Genomic DNA, 25,305 nt, shown 5'->3' with positions numbered 1-25,305 from the left:
GATGCAGGGCCCTGGCTGGAGTGGGGAGGGTGGGACCAGCCACCTGCTGCAGGATCACTGTGAACAGTTAAACGCTATTCTGATTAAATGACATTTCTCAACCAGGTCTGGTGACACAAATGTGCAATCCCAACACTTTTAAGTAGAGGCAGGAAGACTAGGAGTTCAAGATCGTCCTCAGGTTGTATATACTGAGTTCTCAGCCAACCCAGGATACCTGAGACCCTGTCTCAAAAAGAAAAAACAAAATCAATGAAATAACATTTTAAAGGGAATTCTGTGAATTTACACCATTCACAGTGCTTTCCATAGTTGGAGAACTACTAAATAGTGCCTCACATGTATCATCACTCTACATTCATAAGTGCTAAGTAGCTATGGGGAAATTGCCATTTGTTTTATTATACATCAGCTCAATGGGGATAGATGGCCCTTTTCTATGGAAATGCACTAAGCCACAAAACACCCTCTGTATTCTTAAATTTAACAAATCCCAAGACTTCAGGAATAGAGTGCTTGCCTGGCCATTTAGGAGGCCCAAATTCCAGCCACAAAACTGAAAATAATATTAATGACAATAAATGAACAACATTTATGTTTGGTTATGTTTAGAAACCAAAACTAGAAATAACTCAAGATATTAACTGTATGCTTTTTTGTCTTTGTTGATTTTTTTGCTGTTGTTTGTTTATGTCATTTCACTACAGATGCAGACAAGCAAACCTACACTGACAAAGGAATACAGCCATTTTCCATAGTGGAGGCCAGATACCTGGCATCCCTTTATCCCAGCCATGATAAGAGCTATTCTACCTGAAAGAATACTAGAAATCTCATAGCCAAAAGGACCTGAGTTTTTTTATTTATTTTGGTTTAGTCCATGTTTGGAGAGAGTGTCTCCTTATATACTTTAGGCTAGCCCAGAACTTTTTTAAAAATTTATTTATTATTATGAATATAGTACTCTGCCAGCATGTACACCTGAAGGCCAGAAGAGGGCATCAGATCATATTACAGAAGGTTGTGAGCCTCCATGTGGTTGCTGGGAATTGAACTCAGGACCTCTGGAAGAGCAGTCAGTGCTCTTAACCTCTGAGCCATCTCTCCAGCCCCTAACACAGAACTCTTAATCTTTCTGAGATTAAGGAATTCAGCTTTCTGAGTACTGAGATCACAGGCATGTGCAACAATGCCTAGCATAACTTGAGCAAGTCACTTCATAATCACATTAGTAAAGGCATTAATAGAACTTCATTAAATTAGAAAGGCTTTAAATTTAACTACTATAAGCAGGCTATATAAAACCCACTTCCCTGGCCCCTGTTCTAAATGATTCTTTTTCAAGACAGGGTTTTTCTGTGTAGCCCTGGCTGCCCTGGACTCGCTTTGTAGACCAGGCTGGCCTCGAACTCACAGCGATCCTCCTGCCTCTGCCTCCTGAGTACTGGGATTAAAGGCGTGTGCCATCATGCCTGGCTTCTAAGTGATTTTTATAAGGGCTGTGTTATACAAATATCTTGAGCGGCAAAGATAGGAAAATATTTAAGCAGTGGGGAGGGGAGCAAATATCCGAGAAGGTAGGAGGGAGACACATAATGCAGTTCTCATACCATGAGCACTTTCCTTGTATAACTGAAACAGGTAATGCAAAACCAAAGGGAACAAAATGCAAGGTGACACTGGTTCTACACGGCAAGAGGTATATTTGCTTCCTTCCCCCAAAGACAAGCAAGGGCTATTAGTAGTAGCAAACTTTCTGGGACAAGTATAAGAAAAGGTGACATTTATTCAGTCTCTGTGACCTACTTGGTATCCATTTACTCACGGTTCTGCCAGTATCACCTCTTTCTGCCCCTTGGTAACAAGCCAAAAGTGCATTTTCCTAGGCCAAGCAGCCAGTCGTAAGCAACAAGGCATCCTCTAAGCATAGCTATGACTAAGGCCAAGGACAGAACAGAGACCTCTGAGAGTCTTGAGTCTCCTACAAGTAATAAGAAAGGTGAGCAACATGTTGAACATAACCAGAACATAGGCTTCCTGCCCAGGCAAGTCCATCGAAAGTTTGGCAGGACCCCTGGTGTCTGCTGGGCTGCACGTCTTGGCTCTCTCATATATCAAGAGAGGGCTCTCCAAGCCGGGTATGTTGGCACATGCCTTTAATCCTAGCACTCCAGAGGCAGAGGCAGGAGGATCACTGTGAGTTCGAGGTCAGCATGGTCTGCAAAGTGAGTCCAGGGCAGCCAAGGCTACACAGAGAGCACCCTCTCTCAAAAAACCGAGGGGGGGGGGAGAGGGAGCACTCCATAATCTCATCCGCATACTTCTCTTTTCAATTCAACTGCACATAGAGAGTGCTTTCTTCCTAAAGTGAAGTCCTTCAAGTTAGGTAGACCCCATCATTACTGTAACTCGTATGTATGTATGTATGTACGTACGTACGTATATGTTGAGGGTATGACTCTATGGTACATCACTTGGCTAGCGATGAAAACAAAAATATTAACTGCATTGTTGATGCTACAGTTTACATATTAATTCCTCAGATCTCAAAATGTACATAATTTGTAATGTGTAAAGCTATTTATATAATTTACAGTTCCTCTGAGATGAGTATCATGGCACCTATCTGTAATCCCACGCTTGGAAAGCAGAAGAAAAAAGAACTCATGTCTGAGGCCAGACTGGGCCTAGTGAAACCTTGTCTCAAAAACTAAACAAAGAGTTTCCTTTAGAACCTTGAAATAAAATAAAAGTTTCTCTTAATGTGTCTTTTAATATAGGAAATATGTGTCTCTTAATATATCAAAAACCATCAGTGGGGCTGGGATGTAACTCAATAGTAAAATGCTTGCCTACTATCAGCAAGGCTCTGGGTTCAGTTCCCAGCACCAGAGGAAAACAAAAGGCAGAGTACATGACAAATATAGGAAAGAAAATGTTATAATAAAATCTATTATTTTGTATAACCAAGAAATTAACAAAAAAAGGCAAAACTAATGAAAACTAAAAGCCAATGCTTTCAAAGTAATGTCTTTTTACTTACTAGGAATCATTAGTGTATACTCTGCCAAACTGAACTTTATAAACATCATTTGCATGCCTTAGTTACAGTATGCATAAGGCCTTCACAAAGATGCAGTTCCTTTTTTTTTTTACAATAAATAAAGAATGCAAGCAAAAGCCTTAACTTTGAACCATAAAATGAAATGCCTCATAGAGAGATTCATCCAATTAAATTATTTAAGCTACATACAAGCCCAAATTCAAGATAAAACATTTATGAAATATGTGGTTTAGCCTTTTTTTTTTTTTCGAGACAGGGTTTCTCTGTGTAGCCTTGGCTGTCCCTGACTTGCTTTGTAGACCAGGCTGGCCTCAAACTCACAGTGATCCGCCTGCCTCTGCCTCCCGAGTGCTGGGATTAAAGGGTTGTGCCACTGTGCCTGGTGGTTTTGCTTCTTTTCTTGACTTTAATAAAGAAAATACTTGAAAGAAGCACAAACAAAATGACATAAACATCAACATCTCCTCTGATTCAATAAGTAAATAAGAACAGTAGCATGCCCCCAAATGCTCACAGAATAGAAACAATGCCCTCACCATAAGAAAAACAAAAGCAAGCAACCCTAAAGCATGGATTTCACTTGACACTCCCAGAAGCCCTCCTTGGATCATGTCCCCAACAGTCCCTATTCTTGGAGAGTTTTGCCAAGGAAAGGCTCTCTAGAGAGGAGGAAACATAAGAGGAAAGAAAAGAGAAGAAGAGGACAAAGAACCCGTGGCTGGCTTGAAACCATCACTCCAGCCATACCACTCACTATAAATAGCTAGCTACTCACAGGAACATCTGTGCTTAATAATTAGCACTAGGGCCCTTCGACCACCAACTCAAGGCCAGCTCCATGAGGTCAGAGCAAAGGAGAGCACTACAGTGTACCAGTCTGAAGTTGAAGGCAATGAAACTCTCCAATATCTCAGAAGAAGTGCATGTTGCAGGAACCTGCTCCCAGAAAGCAAGACCTCTGTCCAGCTTCTGAAGCCTGCTTTCTGCAAAATGTGTAACCATCTGCTACAGGCTGCAGAACCCTTGCAGCTTCGGGCAAAAGAAAAGCCTCCTCTTCGGTGTTAATCTGCTCCTGAATGCAAGCTTAGGAGGAGATATAATTAGATCCACAAGACGGTTTATGGCTATAAGCAAAGAGACAAGTAATACGAAATCAACCCTACCCCAGCCTGCTCCCAACAAAATGGCTTGCAATACAGGACAGGATCACCAGAAACTACCAGAGTGAGATTAAGAACAAGCTGGCAGATGTACTTCACTGTCAAAAAAACAAAACAAAAACAAATACTATAATATTTTGGGGAAAAGATTGAAAATACATTTATCAGCTTTATAAAAATAATTTATGGTGTAATATTTAAAAGAAAATTTCCCTAGGGTTCATGAGTACATTTTGATTTGGGTTTGTAGTACTGGAAACTGAACCCAGGGCGTCACATATGCTAGAGAAGCACTCTAACTACTAAGCTGTATCACTCAGTCTTTCTTTGTGCTTATTAGTTTAGGACAGCATCTCAATAGATTACCCACAGTGTCATTAAACTCACTCACTCTATAGCCCAAGCTGAACTCTCTAGGTCCTTGTTTCTCTGGCTTCCTCTACTTTTTCTCTGAGTGGCCAAACCAATACAGTGACCCAACAGAACAGTCAGGAGACTTCTGTGAAAATCCTAGAGCCCAGATTCATGCCAGCCCTACTCATGAGCTCTCCAAGTGCAGAACTGTATGTACTGGAGGAGAATAGAGCAGGTGACAACTACATAGAGACAAACAAATATATACTGAAAGACTACACAGCATTGCAAAGAGACACACTGAAACACCAAACACTTTGGAAACTGAAGAACAAGGTAGGCATGCTGGATCTAACCTGCCAAAGGCCCACTGATTTAGCTCTTATAGAGTCCCACACGCTCACGATCCTGAATGCCACCTGGACACCATGAAGAAGAACATGTGCCCCTCCGGGAGATGTTGAAGTTCTTTATTTCCCCAGCTACACCTAAGAAAGGTAACCATTCTCTTTTGTCTGTGGAAGAATCTTCACTGGGGATACAGATATCACCATGACCCTTCAGGCATCACTGTCCCGAGACTGCTTCTCAATGAGGGCAAGATGGCTGGGGCCTGGTGAAACAAGATGCCGTTGCTTTGTGAAACCGGCCTATTGAAATCTCATTCCAGTTGATTGGTCCCCTGGTTACCTCACACACTAAGATAAAAGAAACACAGGAAATAAAAGCAGGGAGCAGCTGTTGTTAAGGGGAGGGGAGTCTATGCAGGGATTATTATTCAAATGTTAACAGTCACATAGACTGTCTCCACCACCTCTCAGCTGAGGTAGGGAGGCTTGGTAAGACAAAGGATGTAGCCAAATAGTCTATTACTTGGACATAATCTTAAGCAGGGCCACATATATTTTAGTATTTACAGCTTAAGCTGATTGACTTTCAGAGTGACTTTGAGCTAGTTCTGTGGTACTCAAAATCAAACTTGGGCCTTGGGTGCTGAACACATGCTCTACTATGGAGCCATACCCCAGGTCTTTAAGTTTTTATGAGAAGACATACTCCATCTTGGAGCTCGATAGAAAAAACTAGTAAATGCTAATTAATCCACAGGTACAGAGAAAAGATTAAGTGGTTGCCTGGAGCATGGAGAAAGAAATGAGTGGGGAGGTTAAAACTTAGAAAAGGATATATGCTGGAGTTTTAAAAACACCTGGTACATTTGTAACAAAGACCCGTTACTCCGGAGTGTTACAAGGCTTTACTGTGTTTATCTTTAAGATTAAAAGTAATTATTCACCATGCACTAAGAAACAGACATAATCCTAATATTAACTAATTTACTAGCTTGGGAAATTCACATCTCTAAACAGCATCATGTCAAACTTGAATAGTATCTACCTCTATTACTTATAAAATTAGTTACAAAGAAACTTAAAACACTGAGTATGTTATTAATAATATGTTTTAAATAGATGCTTAAATAAACTGCTTTGTTTTTACATCTTGCTTCTTAAGCTCTTCAGTTTTATTTAAAGCACACAACTGTCTACACTCTTCATGTAAAGAAAACAGTCGGCAGAATACAAAACAGGAGTTCTCCATAGTGGCTTCCATCAGTACTTCAGGAAAAAAGTTTAATTCCTCTTCCTCAAATCGTTTAAGTATCTTTTTGGCTACACCAGCCAGTAAATGCTCTTTTGTCTCCTCTCTTAGCTTCCTAGGTGGCACTAACATTTTAAATAGGCTTTAGTCTATCTATTGATATCCTTCTTAGATATATAATTCCAGTTTAAAAACAAAATATACCAAGCACACTAAGAAATATATGTAGCAATGCCCACTTTACCTTATAATTACAGAAATGCAAATTAAACAATAAAACTATTTTTCTCCCAGCAAACCATGGACAGACAGACACACACACACACACACACACACACACACACACACACACACACACACACAAAATATTCTATCCCAGATTTGACACCAAAAAGAAGTAGACTGCAAAATCTTTTCCATGTTTCTGTACATGCCTTCTGACTAAAAAACTCCCTTGCTAGGCTTAGTGTGATGGTGCATGCCTTTAATCTCAGCACACTAGAGGTAGAGGTGGGTGGATCTATTTGAGATGAAGGCCATCCTGGTCTACACCGTAAGTTCAAGGCTAGCCAGGGCTATTGAGACCCTGTCTCAAAAGAAGGAAAAGAAATGCTCTGCTAAGAATTCAGATGCCCAAGTTCATTGCAAGGATTTGAAATTGCTATCTTCCCCATTCAAGTCAAGTTAGTCAGAGTGAGAATTGGCCCTCAAAACAAGAGAGTGAGGTTTAGGAGGCAGTGACAATTTCCAGAGTCTTACCTCTAGAATTAACACCATCTCATGACCATCATTTGACTAAGACTAACTGTATCTCATGAGAGGAAAGGATTCTGTAGTGGAGAGTCTTATGTCAACTAGAGTAATCTGAAAGGAGGGACCCCAATTGAGGAAATGCCTCCATAAGATCTGGCTGTAGGAATTTTCTCCATTGGTGATCAATGGAGGAGGGCCCAGCCCATTTTGGGTGGTGCTATCCCTGGGCCAGTGGTCCTGGGTTCTATTGAGAAAGCAGACTGAGCAAGCCATGAAGAAAAGCTAGTAAGCAGCACCCTTCCATGGCCTCTGAATTGGCTGTTGCCTCCAGGTTCCTGTCATGTTTGAGTTCCTGTTCTGACTTCCTTTGATGACGAACAGGGATACGGGAATGTAAGTCAAATAATAATAATCCTTGTCCTCCCCAAGTTGCTTTGGTCACAGTACTTAATCAGTGCAATAGCAACCATAACTAAGACAATTTCCTTCTGAGGGGTCATGAGGCAATCAAGGAATCATGTATTCATGATAAGTCATATTACACATTCCTTAAATAGATCAGAAACTATCATTCTGAGATTGTATCTTCTGAGCTATGATTAAAATTATAAAATTAAATAACTTATTATATATTTATTATATAAATACATATTCACTAATTAAAAGAGTGCTTAGGACTGGAAGTGCTGCATGCAGGTCAATGGTAGAGCACTTGCTTAACATAAAGCACTGCCAAAACATAAACAAAAGGTATCCAAAAATCATATCCCACTTAGAAATGAGGGTTGATAAATAATGTACAAAGAACACTTTTCTTTCATCATTTTTTTGCATGTGTATGTGTGCTCATATGTATGGGACTGCCCATGTGATATGTGGAAGTTAGAGTTTGATGTCTTGTCTCTTACTCAATCACTGTCTACTGTATATATTGAGGCAGAAAAATATTCCTCTAGTTGAACCCAAAGCTCACTAATTTGGCTAATCTAGAGAGCCAGCTTGTTCCAGTGATCCTTGTCTCTGTTCCCCGACTATTGGGGATTTGGACTCCAGTCTTCATACTTGTGTGCTTTACCCACTGAACCAATTCCCAGCCCCTCTTCTCTCATCTCTGAATCTCTATCCCGGATTCTGCTTGTAGCTAAGAAAACAAAAAAAAAGAGGGAAAGGGAGAGAGAAAGGGAAAGGGAAAGTTGCTCCTCAGAAGTATTTTTTTCAGTGTGTGCTAAAATCTGAAATAATTATTTGGCTTAGCTTTTTTGTGAGACAGGCACAGTTATACATAATTATATGTTCAAAGCGTTGTTAGCCTTGAACTCAGTGATCTACCTGCTTCTGCTTCGTATGTACTGGGATTGAAAGCATGCAGCACCATGCCCAATTTAACTTTTTTATTAAGTCAATGACTGCATTGATTCCATCAAAAAAGACATGTAATTAGGCTTAGCAGCACATGCCTACAATCCCTAAAACAATAAAATAGAAATTTTCTCATGGAACCTGGGAGTGCTGTTTTTATCCTGCACATAAAAGCATTATGTCCCTAATTTCATTTTCTTAGAATCTTCTAAGTGCCTGCCCTTAATCTAATTTATAGGAACAGGCAGTTTGCTCCCCAAACTGCTACACAGTACTATAAAATCTAGTATTTGTTATTTGCATCTGTAATGCAACCACTCTGTCTTTCATGTTTAAAAGCAAAACCAGGCCAGGCAGTGGCGGTGCATGCCTTCAATCCCAGCACTCAGGAGGCAGAGGCAGGGCGATCTCTGTGAGTTCAAGGCCAGCCTGGTCTACAGAGCAAGCTTCAGGATAGTCAGGGCTACATAGAGAAACCCTGTGAGCGGGTGTCAAAACCCAGCAGCCTACCACCTTCTATGAACAATAGGCAACAACAATATCTCCTCAATGGGAGCACAATGTCCCCCAGAGGCACATGTTTTGAAGGCAGCGGAGCCTTGGGGAGGCAGGGTCTGCCTACTGGAAGAAGGTTACTGAGGACACACCTTTGACAGTTTTAGTGCAGCTCTAGTTCTGGCTCATCTCATCTGCTTCTGTGTCTACAAAAATGTGAAGGAGGGGTCTGCAAAAATACTTCTACCACTATGACACCAATTCTTTCTCTACTGTGATGGGCAAATATCTCTTGAAACCATGAGCCAAAAAGAAATCTTTTCTCCTTTATGTTGTTACTCTGAGATACTCTTGTCATGGCAACTTAAAAGTTTAGGTCACTTATGGATTATTTAAAGCATATAAGAGGATGTGCCTAGATAATATACAAATACGATGGCATTTTTAGAAAGGCCTGAGGCATGTGCAGGTTCTAGTATCCAAAAGGGGTATACTGGAATAGTCTTCAGAAGCTAATGAGGGAAAACTGTAATTTAGAGTTCACATACACATCAAGATCTCTAACATATAGACAAGCCACATAGGCTTGGCGCTTTAACATTCCACACCTTTCTGTTTATCTTGGTGAATAAATAAGGCATCTCACCTTTTGACCACAAGCTTCAGAGTCTTGTGGGAGCCTTTCACCAGGCAAATTGCTTCTTGTCTGAACCCTGAGAGACTCACATCATTGATGGCCACAATCTCATCTCCAGCGAGTAGCTTGTCAACTGCTGCAGCTTTGCTTCCTTCTTCAATCTGTAACAGAGAAGGGGTCCCATGAACATTCCTGAGGCACAGCAAGGCCCTGTAATGCAACTTGGAATATAACATGTGCAGGCTTCAAGCAGGTCACAGTTTTAGGATATCCCAGGAGTAAAAGGAGCCAGGCAGCTTGGGGCAAACAGGCCCTGGAAGCTGAGTTCATTCCTACTGAAGGGCCAGGGTCACACAAGACAATGCCACTTATATAGCATCCCTCATCCTGGTCAGTCCCCACGACACAAGTTCACTGAAGAAGGAATGGAAAACCCATATAATAAAAACAAAGAACCAAAACCAGATTCATATTCTGGAATCCTTTATCCAAACAGTAATTTTGGATCATTTTTACTATTTTCTAATTATTTACAATACACTAATCCTGTACCATGTTTTAGTAGCACTTCTGAGATATAATTCAAATTCCATATATCCATTATAAGGCCATACATTTGTACAGGTTTTAGTTCATTCAGAGTTGCACAGTCACCATCAATTTCAGAACATTTCCTTGGCCCCAAGAGACCTCATGCTCATTAAGCAGTCTGGTTCTAATATTCTTAATCCCTTTCTTTCTCTTCTTTCTTTCTCTTTCTTTCCTTCCTTCCTTCCTTCCTTCCTTCCTTCTTGGACAATGAACCCAGCCCCACTGAGCTATGTCCCCATAGCTTATTCACTGAGAAAGGGTCTCACTATGTAGCCCAGGGTAGCCTTGAACTTACGATCCTCCTGACTCAGCTTCTAAAGTAGCTGGAATTTCAGGCCTGCACTGCCACCACCATATCCAGGTTTCTAATAACTCTCTAAGTTTACAGAATTTTCTGCTTTGGAAAGTTCATTTAAATGGAGCCATATATCCCAGCACTCGGGAGGAAGAGGCAGGTGGATCACTGGGAGTTCGAGGCCAGCCTGGTCTACAAAGTGAGTTCAGGATAGCCAAGGCTACACAGAGAAACCCTGTCTTGAAAAACCAAAAATAAAATAAAATAAAATAAAATAAATGGAGCCAATAAGATATGCTAATGTTTAGTTTCTCTCATTTAGCATACTGTATGCATCTGTATTATAGTATGTTATTACTTCATTATATTTTATGGCTAATTAATAACCTATGATATGAACTAAGCATATTTTGTTCAGGTCTCTCAGCTTATAGTCATTTAAGTTGTTTCTATTTTTAGTCATTATGAATAATATTTTTATAAATATTTGTATGCAAGGTTTTATATGAACATGCTTTTGTTTGACACACCTACAAGGAGAAATGATGGGTCCTATGGTAACTATATTTAATATTTTAAGGAACTATCACTTGTTTTCCAAAACAACTGTAGCATTCCACTTTCCAGAGGTAGTCCATGAAGATTCTCAATTCTCCTTATTCTTGTTGATACTTATAGCTTTACCACAAAGACAAATATCTGTTAAACATACTGTGCACCACCACAGAATATGAGAAAAAAAGATCCCGAGTTTGAGCCCAGCCTGGGGTACATGATGAGATTTTGTCTTAAACAAGTCAGCTAACAGATTGTATACTGAGCACCACCAGTCACTGTTTGCCACTGGGGTTCTTCCAAGAGTCTAAAACAAGAGATTGCTACAGCTTGAGCTACAAAGTGAGACTGTCTCTAAAGAATTACCTAAACAAACATATCTCAGCATTTTCTTAAAATCTCTACCAAGTCCTCAGGAGAACTGAAGTTTTATGCTAAAAAGGTGATTACTCACTGTAGGTCAGTACTACACATAAAATTAAAATAGTATTCCTAGCTTGTCTGAAGGCACAAGCCTGTAATCTCAGTTACTCATGAGGCATAGGCAGTAACTTAGCAACCCTTGCTCCCAAACAAAAACCAAAAACTGAGCTGGAGGTAGCAAGATGGCTCAGCAGACAAAGGTGCTTGCTGTCAAGTCTGATGAACAGATTTTGATCCCCAGGCCCTACATGGTAAAAAGAGAGAAATAACATCCACTCAGTGGAAGGACAAGAACTGACTCTTGTAAGTTGATCAGAGTTCCACAGATGTATTTTACTTACACATGGGGGGGGGGGGAAGGAAAAGAAAGAAAGAGAGAAAGAAAGAAAGAAAGAAAGAAAGAAAGAAATTTTAACATTAAAAATGTGCTGGGGATACAATTTAGTGGTGAAGCACTTGTCTTCATGCATAAGGCTGGCCCTCAGTTCAAATATATACTCCCAACAAAACCAGGAAGTAGTCTATCTAATAACTAACTTCAAAAATGCAGACTTTTTTTTTTTTGCAACAGGATCTTACTGTGTAGTCCTGACTGCCTGGAACTTGCTATATAGATAAGGATGGCCTCAAACTCACAGAGATCCACCACCTGTCTCTGTCTCTCAAGTGCTTCATTTAAAGATATGTGCCACCTCGCCCAGCAAGTCTAGACAATTTTATCCCAATGTCATAACAGACGTACTTAATTTATACCTGACTCAAGACTGCACGCTCAGCCATAACACACAGCTGAAATGCACATGACATCTAGAAAAAAAACTATGACAAGTCTCATGTGAAAGACTCAGAAGCACCTAGGTAGAAGAGTATGTGGGCATCTGGCTGTCTGAGGGTAGGACTCAAAGAAAGGCATCCTACATGTGGAGTGACCAGAAGCAGAAGGTATTTACAGCCTGGAGGTGAGGTTAGGGGTACCAATGGAAGCAACCTAGATATACTACAAACCATGGAGGAAGGAGGATGGACAAGGAGGAAGAATGAACACCAAGAACAGGTCCTGGCAGAGAACACAACACCTAAGCCAGGAATACAACACTGTGCCTAGGATCACTGAAGCCAGCTGTGATGGAATCTCAATACCATACCCTTCAATTTAGTAGGACTCTGGGTTCCTGGTTGGTGGGCTGAGAAACAAACTAATTTGGGCCTTACTGCTAAATAATTATTTATTCTAGGTGTATTAATGCCTAATGTCTAGCTGCACTAATAGGCGAATACATAAGTAAAATGTATACATGCATAATGGAATGCTATCCAGCCCTTTTTAAAAAGTGGGATTGAGATGTAGCTCAGAGGTGCGGTACCTGCATGACATGCATTATATCTGAGGTGCCATCGTACCATCCACATGGCCCCCCAAAAGTATGCTCTGTCATATGTTATAATAAGGATGAATTTTTACTTTATACTGTATGGCACAGACCAAATTAAAAAAAAAAACAACTATGTAACTCCATTTATATGAGGTACCTAAGTACACAAAACCATAGAGACAGGAGCAGAATGATGGTTCCCAGGGGCCGGGAAGAGGAAGAATTGGAATGATGAGTTAGTGTTTAATGGGGCCAGAGTTTCAGTATGACAGGATGGAAGGTTGTCAACACAGAGATACTGGTGATGGCTATAAAACAGTATAAAATGTACCTAATGCCACTTAATCTACATTTCAACATGCTTAAAATGCTCAACTTATGTCAGATACAATTTCATACAATAAAAAGTTGCGTATTCAATATATAACAGGAAGAAAAGTATCCTGGCCCAGTGTGAAGCTGATGGGGCTAAAATTTAAAACACATCCTTGACCTTAAAACTTTTTTAAAGGGCTTTATTTGTTTATTTAATGTATACGAGTGCTCTATCTGCACGTTCACCTGTAAGCCAGAAGAGGGCATCAGATCACATTAGAGGTAGTTGTGAGCCACCATGTGGTTGCTGGGAACTGACTCAGGACCTCTGGAAGAGCACACAGTGCCCCTAACCTCTGAGCCATTTCTCCAGCCTGGAGGCTAAAACTTTTAATTCTACTAACATAAAGAAAATCTTTAGGAAAGTTTTGGTGACAGGGTTATTGTGATAGCAATTGAACCCAAGGCTTTAAGCACATAAGCCAAGCATTCTCTAAGAGACCTAAATATCTCCAGTCCCAACTGAGACTGGGTCTCACAATGTCCCAAGAGTTGGAACTATTAAGTAAGCCACTAGGCCTGGCCAAGACAGTTTTTGGAGCAGTGCTTCCTCAGAATGACATATTATCTATGTCTGACTCAGCTATGATTAGTGGGTTTTAAGAGTAGGTCTTTCGTCCTATTCCCACAAATGCTTATATGATAAGTTCTGGGACATTCTATCAAAGTGATCTCATCTGAGTCCTTCCACCTTCTCAAGAAAAGACGATGATACCTGTTATTTCTTGACTACAAAGACAAGAGGTAAATAAAGACTTTATTTACAAACTCAACACCCATCTGCCTTCCTCAACTACAACCCATCTATATTCTCCAGGGAAACATGTTTGCATTTGGGAGATAGCATGGTATTTTCCTTTCCATTGCTCCCTTGACAAAAAACTAGTTATGTATGAAGGAGAAAAATGTAATGAGAAAACAAAACACTGGCCGCTGTATCTCTAGCCTGCTGCTCCAGCATGGTGAGAGTGCCTGGAACCCAGAGAACAGCTTCAGCTGTTGTGTGGGCAAGCACTGGAAGATGCTAGCTAGGAATTTAACAGGTCTCACCTCCATGCAGAAAAGAGCCATCAAATCCTCTGAATAGTACAGCTGCCAGTAGAGAGGACCTAGCACCTCAATGTGTAGCACTATGGGGGGTCTGACTGGCCTCAATAAAGCAGAAACTGCTGCCAAGCATACTGAGGTACAGGTTAAGATCTGAAGGCGCTCCTATGATGTTCCACTGCCACCACTGTGTCTGATCATCCCTTCCACAACAACATCAGTAAGGCCACAGGTATGCAGACCTCACTGAGGGTCAGCTACCTTCTTGTGAGAGTCCGAAGGACACTACAGTCAGAGCTTTAAGCTTGTATCTGATTTACAGACAGTGGCAATACTAGTTGTAAGGTTCAGGTAGGTCCTCCATGATGGCCTCTTCAAAGAGGGAAAACTAAGACAATAGCTTAAGCCCATCAAGCCATGGAATTCTTCAGGGATGAAGAGACCCAGATGTGAAGGTATGAAAATTGTGGCTCCTTGGCGTAACCCTGAGAATTAAAGACAATCAGGCATGCTACTACTCAAAAAACCACTCTCCCTTCTCATTCTTGTCTCCTCTACCTCATGTCAGCAACACCCATCACACATCTTCAAGATCTTAAGTGGTAGTTTCAAATGGAGACAAGTGACTCCCGCTTCAGTATTTTGTCTCCTAAACTCATTCCCTTCACAGAATCTCGTCAGAATAGCACCTCTAGGTGCAAGTCCTTGGTCCAAATCCAGGAAATTCTTCTCTTATCCAGGAGAGTCAAGAGGTAGTAATTACGGTTTGTCTTACTGCATTGTTTACTAAAGATCTTCTTAGAAAAAAGACAGAAGAAGCATGATGGGGCATGCCCAATGAGAAACTAGAGCCTATTTTTATTTTTGTCCCTGGAACCTGTCCTATGTGTTAGGTCTCAGAAACCCAGAATAAATAGCTAACTGAAGTGTCTATTTAACAGATCAAAGCAGACACTGGCCACCAGGTTCTCCCAGAATCTCTTAGTATTACAAGTACCCCATTACAGAGTTATCCTGGCTGGCATACCCTACCCACTACCTTAAACCTCTGAGCTTCACTTTCCTTTCCCTAGTTTCTCTATTCCTAAAAACCTAACCCTTTTAGCTAACCTCTTGGTTCCCACATGCTTTCTTGGGTCCTAGTTTTTCTCTTGGCCTCCTCCTCGCTCCTCTCTCCTCTTCTTCTCTTACTCTCCCCACCCCTCTCTTCACATGGTCCAGTTCAGTCTACTGGCCATGTTCAGTCTGGACTCTTCCATATTCATCTGGCAATTCTCTCTTATATCTATAATAAACCTTCTCCTCAGCCATACCTTGGAGCCATCATGTCCTCATTTTTCATTCACTGTGTTCAACTGCAGTTGGGTAATGGAACTGTGGGTGTTCGAGTGGAAGATAAATGTGTCCCGCACAGTGGTTTTCGGAAAACAATTCCCTCTCTAACACTAGAGAAGCTGGCTCCAGAAGGTTGGAATCAACCCTGAATCAAGCATACGTGCTATATGTAATAATAAACAAAAGCCCCTTCTGAGGTTTTCTAGTGGTAGCTGAAATGGTGCTACATGTGGTCAACAGAAAATCATTCCCCACACCAAACTGGGATAAATTCCTTGGCCTCCAAGGACCGTGCGTGCATCCTGTTGTGTGTCTTCTGCCTTGTTTTGTAGCAGCGAAATGTCCCTTAATAACATCTAAACACAAAATATTTCATTATGCCTCATGAATCAGGTTCAGTTGCTTGGCCCTCCTAGGTGAATATTGATACTCACTTTGCACAGAACAGAATGACATCTTTTTCCAGATCTGTATAAGAGAGTGATGTGCAATTTTATTTTTAAAGATTTATTTACTTATTATGTCTACAGTGTTCTGCCTGTATGTACGCCTGCACACCAAAAGAAGGCACCAGATCTCATTATAGATGGTTGTAAGCAACCATGTGGTTGCTGGGAATTGAACTCAGCCAGGGCCTTTAGAAGAGCAGCCAGTGCCCTTAACCCCTAAGCCATCTCTCCAGCCCTGTGATATGCAATTTTAAAAAGAAAATGCTTTATCAATGTCCATTCTATACTGAACTCAAATGCTATCTCAAGTTAAACTTAATTATTCATGCTTGCACTAGAAAACAAACTTGGCACCAATTTTCAAAGAATGATGAGTGTGGCTAACAGTGAGCCAGGCACGGGTGGCACACCTCTGTGATCCCGGCACTCACGAGTTTCAGACAGAAGGGCTGAGTTTGAGGTTAGCTTGAGCTACTCAGTGAGACCTTGTCTCAAACAAACAAAAGTAGAAAACACAGAATTGCCACACAATACTTGTTACACTGTAGTCCTGTGTTTATAAAGTCAGAGGGTGTGTTGTTACTACCAATATGTCAATACTATAGATCCTTACAGTCAAGAATGAAGTGTTGGGAAGACAAAAGAATATGAATTCTACAGGGAACCAGGTACGCTGTGGATGGAACAGTCTAATATAATGGAAATATGAAGGGCCATGTTCACCACTGGCTCAGAGTGGAGATGTAAAGGCTCTACAAACAAAGTGTTGTGTAGGGCAACTTGAAAGGAAGAGAGCAGGATTAGGGAGGACATTCCATGGAGGTCTTGACATGAAGAAACACGCAGGCAGGAAGTGGAGGCATGCCAGAGGGATGAGTCAGGGGAAAGAGTGTAAAGAATACACAGGAGTGTGGGAGGGTACGGGCAGAAAGTGAGAAGACTGAGAACTTGACCTTGTAGCAGAATGTGGGGACTGTTCTTCAGGTAGTGGAGGTGGGCGAGGGAAGGCAAGTGTGAACGTACGATGAGAACAACTGCTTCAGGAGAATTAACCTTGTAGCTAGACTCTCAACCAATTTCTTCAACAAAAAGAATAAAACAGCGAGAACCAGGCATGGTGGTAGGCACATGAAAGCCTGGCAGGAGGGGCACAGGGGCTAAAGCAGGAGAGTTGCAAGTTTGAGGACAACCTAGGTTATAGGGAGGCCTTGTGTTAGGTGGGGGCAGGAAGCCAGTGCAGCCCTGATGAATACCCACCCCTGAAGCCTTTTCAGTGCTCCTGACAGAGGGCATGAGGTCTTCACTGGGTGAGGAGAACGAAGGTAAGCAGGACTCCTGTGGGGCAAGAAAGAAGACCTGGCTCTGCCATTCATGCTGAAGTAAAATTCTGAGCTTGGAGAAATGGAACACAGCCCCATGTCCGGTGATCAGAATGAAAGAGGGAAGAACAACTTTGCTGTTTTATGAGCCTGAGATCATACTTAAAAACATGAGTCACAACTGCAGGTTATCAGCTGTAATTATCTCCAGAATATTTTACCTTCCAGTGAATAGCACAAAGTGCATGACCAGGCCATGCCTTTTGTGAGACAGGAGAATAATGACTTCTCAGTCTTCTTAAGTCCCTTACTCATTCTGTTTAGTCTCAGTTCCTTCAGAAAGAAAGCTTGACTCAGGCCGGGGGTGGGGTGTTTAACAGGTTGGGAAATACCATTAAGGTGGGACTTCAGGGAAAAAGAATATAGAGATCTGACAATCCATCTCTCTATCCCTGAAATGAGACCTAGGTTATACTTGGCCCTAAGACACAGAAAAGCAGATAGATGTGACCTGGATGAATGACAGACAGAGACAGGTAAATGGAATGTTTAAAAGATGGTAGATTGGTGACAAGTTCTGGTGCAAGGGCAGGGGCATGTAGACACTAAAATGGGAAAGGGGGTATCCATGGGGCCTCCGTCTCCCAAGGCAAGCACAAGATACAGGGGCTGTGCAGACAGCTATTAATGAACAAAAAGGAGCTGACTGCTCTTTTAACTGTGAGAACCAGGTATTGGGTCAAATTTTTGCAAAGCAGAGAAGCAGCCTTAACAGCCAGGTAGAATAGATTGGGAGACAGGGAGCCATTTACAGCCTGTGGCAAGAGCTCACAGCCTTCATGATGATAGGCATAAAGCTCAGCACTGGGCCTCTTCTCCAGGTGGGGTGAAGGTCTGAAGACTACAGTACCTGGCAAAACTCTATCAAGACAAGGTTGTGCTAAAAACAGTGCCAACTACAATCTGCCTAAGAGACACCCAGGAAGAGAAAAAAATAATTTTCTGGAGAAAGTGGTACTTCTGAAGAGACAAAGGATTTGAAAACAGCATATTCTCAGTACTACCAGTTAGCAAAGCACCACCAGTTAGCATTCCAATGCCTCATCTTTAAATTTAAAAAAAAGTAGTTTTAAAAAACTATCTATAGGGCAGAAGCAGTGCTAAAGGAAGGAAGAACTCTAGAACCATCTTGACCCGACCCTCCAAAGCCAAAATGTATATCTCAATGACAATAAGGCACAAGCTCTGAAACAGTACCCCAACCCTAGGAACATCTGTCCTGAAGCCAGAGCCAGCACTTGCTCAGTACTGTCAGCAGAGGGCACTGGAGGCACACCAAGGGAAGACTGGTCTCCCTTATCTCAGATACTTTCCTCCCTGCCTGTCCTGTGGGATATGGTGGTTCTGGAGTAACCTAGTGAAGGTAGCCTCAAAGGTGCCTTTTAGCAACAACTTTCAAATAGCTTTCTAGCGAGTTTTATGGGCATCCCAGCCAGTTTCCCAGTGAGCTCTAAGAACACCCCACAGCACAGGGCCATTTCCTGATTGCTGGGCCTGTGAATGTCCTTCTTCCCTATCTAGAGAGGAGACAGACCAGACTGGTCAGACATAAGCATAGTCACACAGTCTCTGTCTCTCTGTCTGCCTGTCTGTATAACCCCCGTGCCACGCCCTCCCCCCCCAGTGGGGCTGAGGAAGACAATTTCTCTTTTTGTACATACCCGGACTCTGATCCCACCTTCTTCTTTATATGCTATTCATGTTTGTTTTGAGTTCTTTTTACCTGTAGTAGTTACTAGTTAATGCCAAGTCAACAACAACAGTTTGTTGCTAGTTAACGATTCTGTGCAGTTTTTTTGTTTTTTGTTTTTTTGGTTTTTTTTTGTTGTTGTTTGTTTGTTTGTTTGTTTGTTTGAGACAGGGTCTCTCTGTGTTAGCCTTGGCTGTCCTAGACTCGCTTTGTAGACCAGGCTGGCCTCGAACTCAGTGATCCACCTGCCTCTGCCTCCCAAGTGCTGGAATTAAAGGCGTGCGCCACCACGCCCGGCCTACGATTCTGTGCAGTTTTTAAGTGATGAATCCTAACTATGGTGCCAAAATCAGCTCCAAACTACCACACGCAAGCAAATCTCCTGCCTCACCATCCTGAGATGCTGTGTCTATAGGTTCATGAGAGGGTAAAATTTTTTATCAAGAGCCAGAGGTCCATAGTAAATAAGTCTTGATTTGCAAGACCTCCAGTGTCTATGCCAACCACTGTGGTTTGTTTTTATAAAGAGACAAAACAGAAAACAACACAGTCAATTCACCAAATTCTGATTTGCATTAAGCATTCTTTATTCTAATTTCTGTGTGGTTTGTTATCCAAACCTGACTGATAAAAGTTCTGAGGCAAATGCACTATCCTATACACAGCCCTGATGGCACAGAGGAGGAAAAAAACAGGTGGCATGGTGGAGAAAGTTTTGTGTCATAGAAGGTTTACAAAACATTGAGGAAGGAAATGGGACTTATGACTTGTCTGTACAGAACTTGGGCAAAGTTACACATTTTTCTTTAGTATTACTTTGGTCATCAAAAACCTAACTGATTGTCTAAACTGGGTTTGGTAATGCACTGCTGTAATCTCAGCTACTTGGGAAGCTGCCTTAAGGGAACTGGGAACTCCAAGCCAGCCTGGGCTACAGTCAGACTGAATCTCAACAAAGCAAAACAATAAAAGCAAAACCAACAACCAACCAAACAAACAAACAAAAAACCCCACCAGGACAGCCAGGCATGGTGGCAAATACCCGTAATCCCAGCACTAGGGAGGTTCAAGACAAGAGGATCCAGAGTCTAACTAAGGTCATCCTCAACTACAATAGCCAACTCAAGACCAACCTGAGTTACACAGATCGTATCTCAAATAAGAAAGGAAGGGGGAATGAAAGGGAAACAGAAGACAAAGAAAAGGAGAAGGGGGGAAAGGAGAAAATAGAAGGGAAGGAAGAGGGGGAAAAAAAGGAGAAGGGAGAGGAGGGCAAATGGGTAAAAATGAAAATGCCCTAAGACAACCAGGAAGATAAAGTGAGGTAAAATGAAGATGTGCTGCAAACTCATATACGAGTACATTCACAGATCACTGTGATTTCTACAATCTGTTTGTATCAGACTGGGATTAAAACCAGGTGTGGTAGCACATGCCTGTAATCCCAGCACTTGAGATAAAGGCAGAAGGATCAGTTCAAGGTCATCCTACACAAGCATGAATACACAGACTCTGCCTTCAAAATACCCTTCCAGATCAACTACAAGGATCCAAGTGAGATAAAATTGGAAACATACTACAAACTCCAAGTATTATACAAATTTAGTCACAAATCACTATTATCATTACAATCTATTTATGGTGGGTTGGGACCAGGAGCTGTGCTTCATGGAGTATGCCTGCAATCCAACTTTGGGAGGTGGAGGCAGGAGGATAGCAAGCAGTTCAAAGTAATCCTCAGCTAGTAAGTTTCAGGTCATTTTGTGCTACATGAGACTGTAGCTCAATAACCAACAAGACAGTTTTCTATACAGCTGGTATAGCATTACAGAAAACACAAAAGGTTGTAATTTGTAAGTGGAGTGACTTTTAAAAGTTTAGCCTAAGTGAATTGTGTAGAAACCAGGTCACATTTCCTCCATGAATTAAATGGTACCTAATAGCTGGGGATTATGTCTAAGTAGTGGAGGATTTTTTTTTTAGCATGGGCAGGGACCAAAGCTTCATACTTAGTGATATAAGAAAACTAAAGAACCTCCTATGCATCTTGTCTGACACATAGCTAATATATGATTTTGTTGGATATGATGGAGATTACCTGTAATCCCAACACTCAAAATGTTGAGGCAGGAGGATTGGGAGATAAAGGCCAGCTGAGTTGCAGGCTACACAGCAAGTCTGGGGCCCTATATAGAAAGACAGTGGAAGGGAGGGGAGTAGCTAACTTGTCAGCCTAACACAAATCTCTCTTTAAAGTATGTCATGGTCTAAATATCCTGTATTTATAATCAAGCAAGTACAGAAAAGAATGCATGCATATCTCACCAGCTGGCCCTCTCAAGGAAGAGACTGTGCATGGGTCAGGAAAACTGTTTTCAAGGATCTCCATTCATTAGGTCAAAAGAGGAAGCTGCCAAGGCAGAGGTGATGCAACAGATGGGAAAGGTCATGTCACAGCCACTCAGGGCGACGGATAGATGCAGAGGGGCCCAGAAGGCTCAATCTGTTTTCATATTCCACTGCTCTACATCTTCATTTTCATAAACAAGGACTGTGTTAACAACCACTGGCAGTTGGAAATTAGTTAAGGGCTAACCAGTCCAAGACCCTCCATTTACTTGTGACTCTTCTCCCACAGTCACATCAGTTTCTAGTGTTTTGAAAATCCCCTTGCCACACAGAACCCTTGGTGCCTCTGCCCTGACCAAATGCAGAAAGAAAAAGGTCCCTATGCTCAGGTACTCAGCTGTGTAGTGTCAGCCTACGCAGCCAGCAATGTGGGGCAAGGTCCAACTTCAGAATGGTGTCTACAAGGACAAAAGATCATGATGTCTACAAGGACAAAAGCACATGCCATCATTTCTTACATATACAGCTCAATGGCCTGATATATAATGCACAGGACAATAGCAGATGTGTATAGATGTGTGATAGCTTCCCCAACAGTGACAAAATGCCTAGGAGAACCACCTAGGCTGCCTCTGAGCTTGTGACAAAGCAGTAAACAGGGCAGCAGAATCACCTGGCAGAGCACATTTGCTCACCTCAAGGCAGTCAAGAGTGAATGAGGTAGAGCCTTCAAGAGCACACCCTCAATTGCCTATCTTCCTATTACTAGGTGCCACTTCCCACAGGTTCCACAATCTCCTAATAGCATCACAGACTAGCTGCTTTTAATACAGACACCTCAGGGGGCCTTTAAGATCCAAATCATAACAGTGTAGTAATCAAAGACCCTCAGAGGAATGTTTATAGCAATATTATATATAATCAGTCAACAGTGGCCATTTTACCCAAATATTTAGTTAGTAAAACATTGGGGCAAAAATTTTTGGATAGCCAAACAGAATACCTTACCTTAAACTAAGCTTCTCAACCTTAGCACTGATAACATTTGGGGCCAGGTCACTCTTTGCTTTGGGCAAAATGGATGTCCTGTGCCTTGCAGGCTGTTTAGCAGCATCCCCAGCCTTTACCTGCTAGTTACTGCTCCCAGCTCTCTGACATTGTCATAGGTCTCCTGAGAGACACAATTCCTCCCAATGGAGAACCACTATGTTAAATGATATATTAGTGATATCCTGAATGGCTCACATGGAACAGAAAAACCAAAGACAAGTCAACTCTATGCACCATGGCAAAAAAGCAGGGAGCCACCTAGGTCACACAAATCAGCCTCCTTCTAGTGTGTAGCAGAATGCATAAGAGTTTGGAGAGCCCATGAGGGGCCATCATATTTAACATTGTCTACTATTTCCATGCAAAACAGGCTTTTAAATTCTAGTCACCATTCACCCTGCTGTCACATACCCCAATAATGATGAGTATACCACCCACTCATTACTTGAAATGTATATTACTTTGGCTCGCTCACATTCAGCCTAGAGGACCCCAGACCTATTGGAGGCTTGGTCCTACCTAGTGGAGAAATTGAGAAGTACCTAGGTCATGAAGGTGCTGGCCTAATCATAAAATAAGCCACTGGTGAGTTTATAATTTAATATCTTTACTGGGATGTTAGGTGTAGTTGGAGAAATTAGGTCATGACCTAAATAGAATGTATCATGTCCCTTATCCTGTGGCCCTTTCTCTGCTTCCTGGCTATTGTGAAGTGAATAATTCTGCTCCACCACACCCTTTTGCCATACAGAGAGCCAGAAACAACAGAGCCAGATGACCATGAACTGTAACCTCCGAAACTAGGAACCAAAATAAATCTTTGCTCCACTGAGTTAGATAGTCTGTCACAGTGACAGAAAGCTCTAAGGCAACCAGCATCTTTCTAAGGACAAAGAGCAAATTTTATATATATTTCCCTCCTCTCTTTTACAGATATCCCTCACCATTCAATACACACCATTTCTTGAAAGGCTGAAGAGGGAAAGAATCAGGAAAGATAAGGAAAAGTTCCTGATTACAGCTCAGTATTCATCTTAGGACAATTCAGGGCAGGAAAGGAATATCACAGACAGACACATACACCACATCACCACCACCACCAACAACAACAACACTATACCACCATGGCTGTTCAAGCAGGTTTTCCAAGTATCTAGATGCTAAACAGGCTTCCCACCCATCTAGCAACAATGCTTATGTGCTCTTAGGCAGTTCTCACAGATCTTTGGATAAAGAGGAGTCATGTCATTGAAATGCTTGCTTGCATAGACATTACTAGGATTACTGAAATTTGCAGTTTTCAAAGCACAAAGGCAATCTGGAAGAACAGATACACAACCAAAAGACAGGAAACGGAACTGCTGGGTGTTAGAACACAGAGTTCCAGCTGCTCAGGACACATGGCTGTTTATTTTTAATGAACATTCCCATCCTAGGGATAGTTCAAAGGATGTGTTGCTCTTAAACAATTGAATGCACTGTAGCTGTGCACGTAACAAGGAAAGAGGGAGGGGGAACTGAGCTACAATGACTTCCCTTGAAGTGAACTCATAGGAACGCCTCCTTCCCCCCCCCCCCCGCCCCGCCCCAGCCTTCCTCTTTCTCCCCTTTATACAGTATGATGCTCTTGTTAACCACAAAGGGTATCTTTTAGTTCGAAAACTTTGGTGATTCTTGTTGTCAAAAACAAACATTAAAAAAGAAAGAAAGAAAAAGCTCTTGCTTGGATATGTAAATGTTTCTGGGGTTAGAAGGATAGACACAAGTGGGGGTCTGGAAGTACAAAACACGCAGCCCCAAGGCGATGACATGATCTTTTCTTCAGAAGGTACAGCCACTACACTACCCAGGGCCATGGAGAAATAGCTTTACAGTAGCAGGTGTCTCCAGCTAACAATATAGATTTTAGGGGTTAGACTCTGTTCTCAAATGTTCACATTGCTTTTCAAAAAAAGTGGCTCCTCTATTCCATCCCACCCTACAAAAACAGTATTATGTTGCTGGGTATGGTGATATATATATCTGTCATTCTGCACTTAGGAGGCTAAGGCAAGAAGATCATGAGTTTGAGACCAGCATGGGGTACATAGTGGAGGCATTACCTTCAAAGGGGGTAGTAGCTGGTGTTATTGCTCACTGCTAGAAGACTTACCTTATTTTCAATTCCAGCAATACAAAATTAAGAAAAATAAGTTAAGGAACCATAAAATCATGTCCATGGCTGCTTTGGCTAATTCAAAACTTATTCTCAGATATAACTCTCATAGGTTTTTATTTTTAATATCCATGTACATACCCAGCACCTCAAGGTGCTCAAGTCCCTAAATAAAATGGTTTGTTATTAAAAAGGTGAGCCTCACTTTCTTTTTCTGTTTTCTTTGTCCTGGATTTACCATTCAAAGATTCATGACTCTCCACAGTTGATTTTTCACTGGAGCTTTATTCATGTCCAAGTTCCTTTCTTGTGATCCTTGATTACGTCATTTGAAAGTCTTCCCTCTCCCTCCCTCATCACTAATACTGAATTCTCTGTAGTAGCTCCCAGCCCTATATTTTTCTATTGTGTCTGAATCCATTGCAGGTGAGTGTGTCCACCAAGCAGAGAGAAGAACAGAAAATAGCTAGAGACTTCATAGCATAGCCTTAGTCTCTGCGACCAAGGGCAGAGATGTCAAAGCCATCTCTTTGCTTTGACCTTGAACTAAGACAGATGTCTGTAGATATAGCAGCGACATGGCAATGAGGAAGACTTGAATGGCTATAGGCCCAGGTGTGACACGGTCACGGCTCTAGACAAAGCAACAGGGAAAATTCTGAGACTCCAGGAAAGTCTCTGGTCCTGAATTTCCACTATCTGCCTAAGAGCCTAAAAATGAGGTAGTTAGAGTAGCTCTTCCCAGAAAAGACTGATGTTTCTAACTCTATATACTTAGTGATTTACTGTTTGTTTACTAGGGGGCATGGTACCACTTT

The 25,305-nt window shown here is 41.7% G+C and overlaps 1 protein-coding gene across 2 annotated transcripts in view; it reads right to left on the bottom strand.

The window, feature by feature from the left end:
- SHROOM2 (shroom family member 2) overlaps positions 1–25,305 on the bottom strand; it is a 145,040-nt gene that overhangs the window by 63,502 nt on the left and 56,233 nt on the right. For both annotated transcript variants that reach the window (XM_084790577.1, XM_084790578.1), the window contains exon 2: positions 9,431–9,582. In XM_084790577.1, the coding sequence (XP_084646703.1) occupies positions 9,431–9,582 (152 nt within the window). The remainder of the gene's footprint in view (positions 1–9,430; positions 9,583–25,305) is intronic.

The sequence above is a fragment of the Acomys minous genome, assembly GCF_964271855.1.
Source record: "Acomys minous genome assembly, chromosome: 7".
Classification (NCBI taxonomy): Eukaryota; Metazoa; Chordata; class Mammalia; order Rodentia; family Muridae; genus Acomys; species Acomys minous.
Note: the sequence above shows the minus strand (reverse complement) of the source record. Positions and strands in the feature narration are given on the sequence as shown.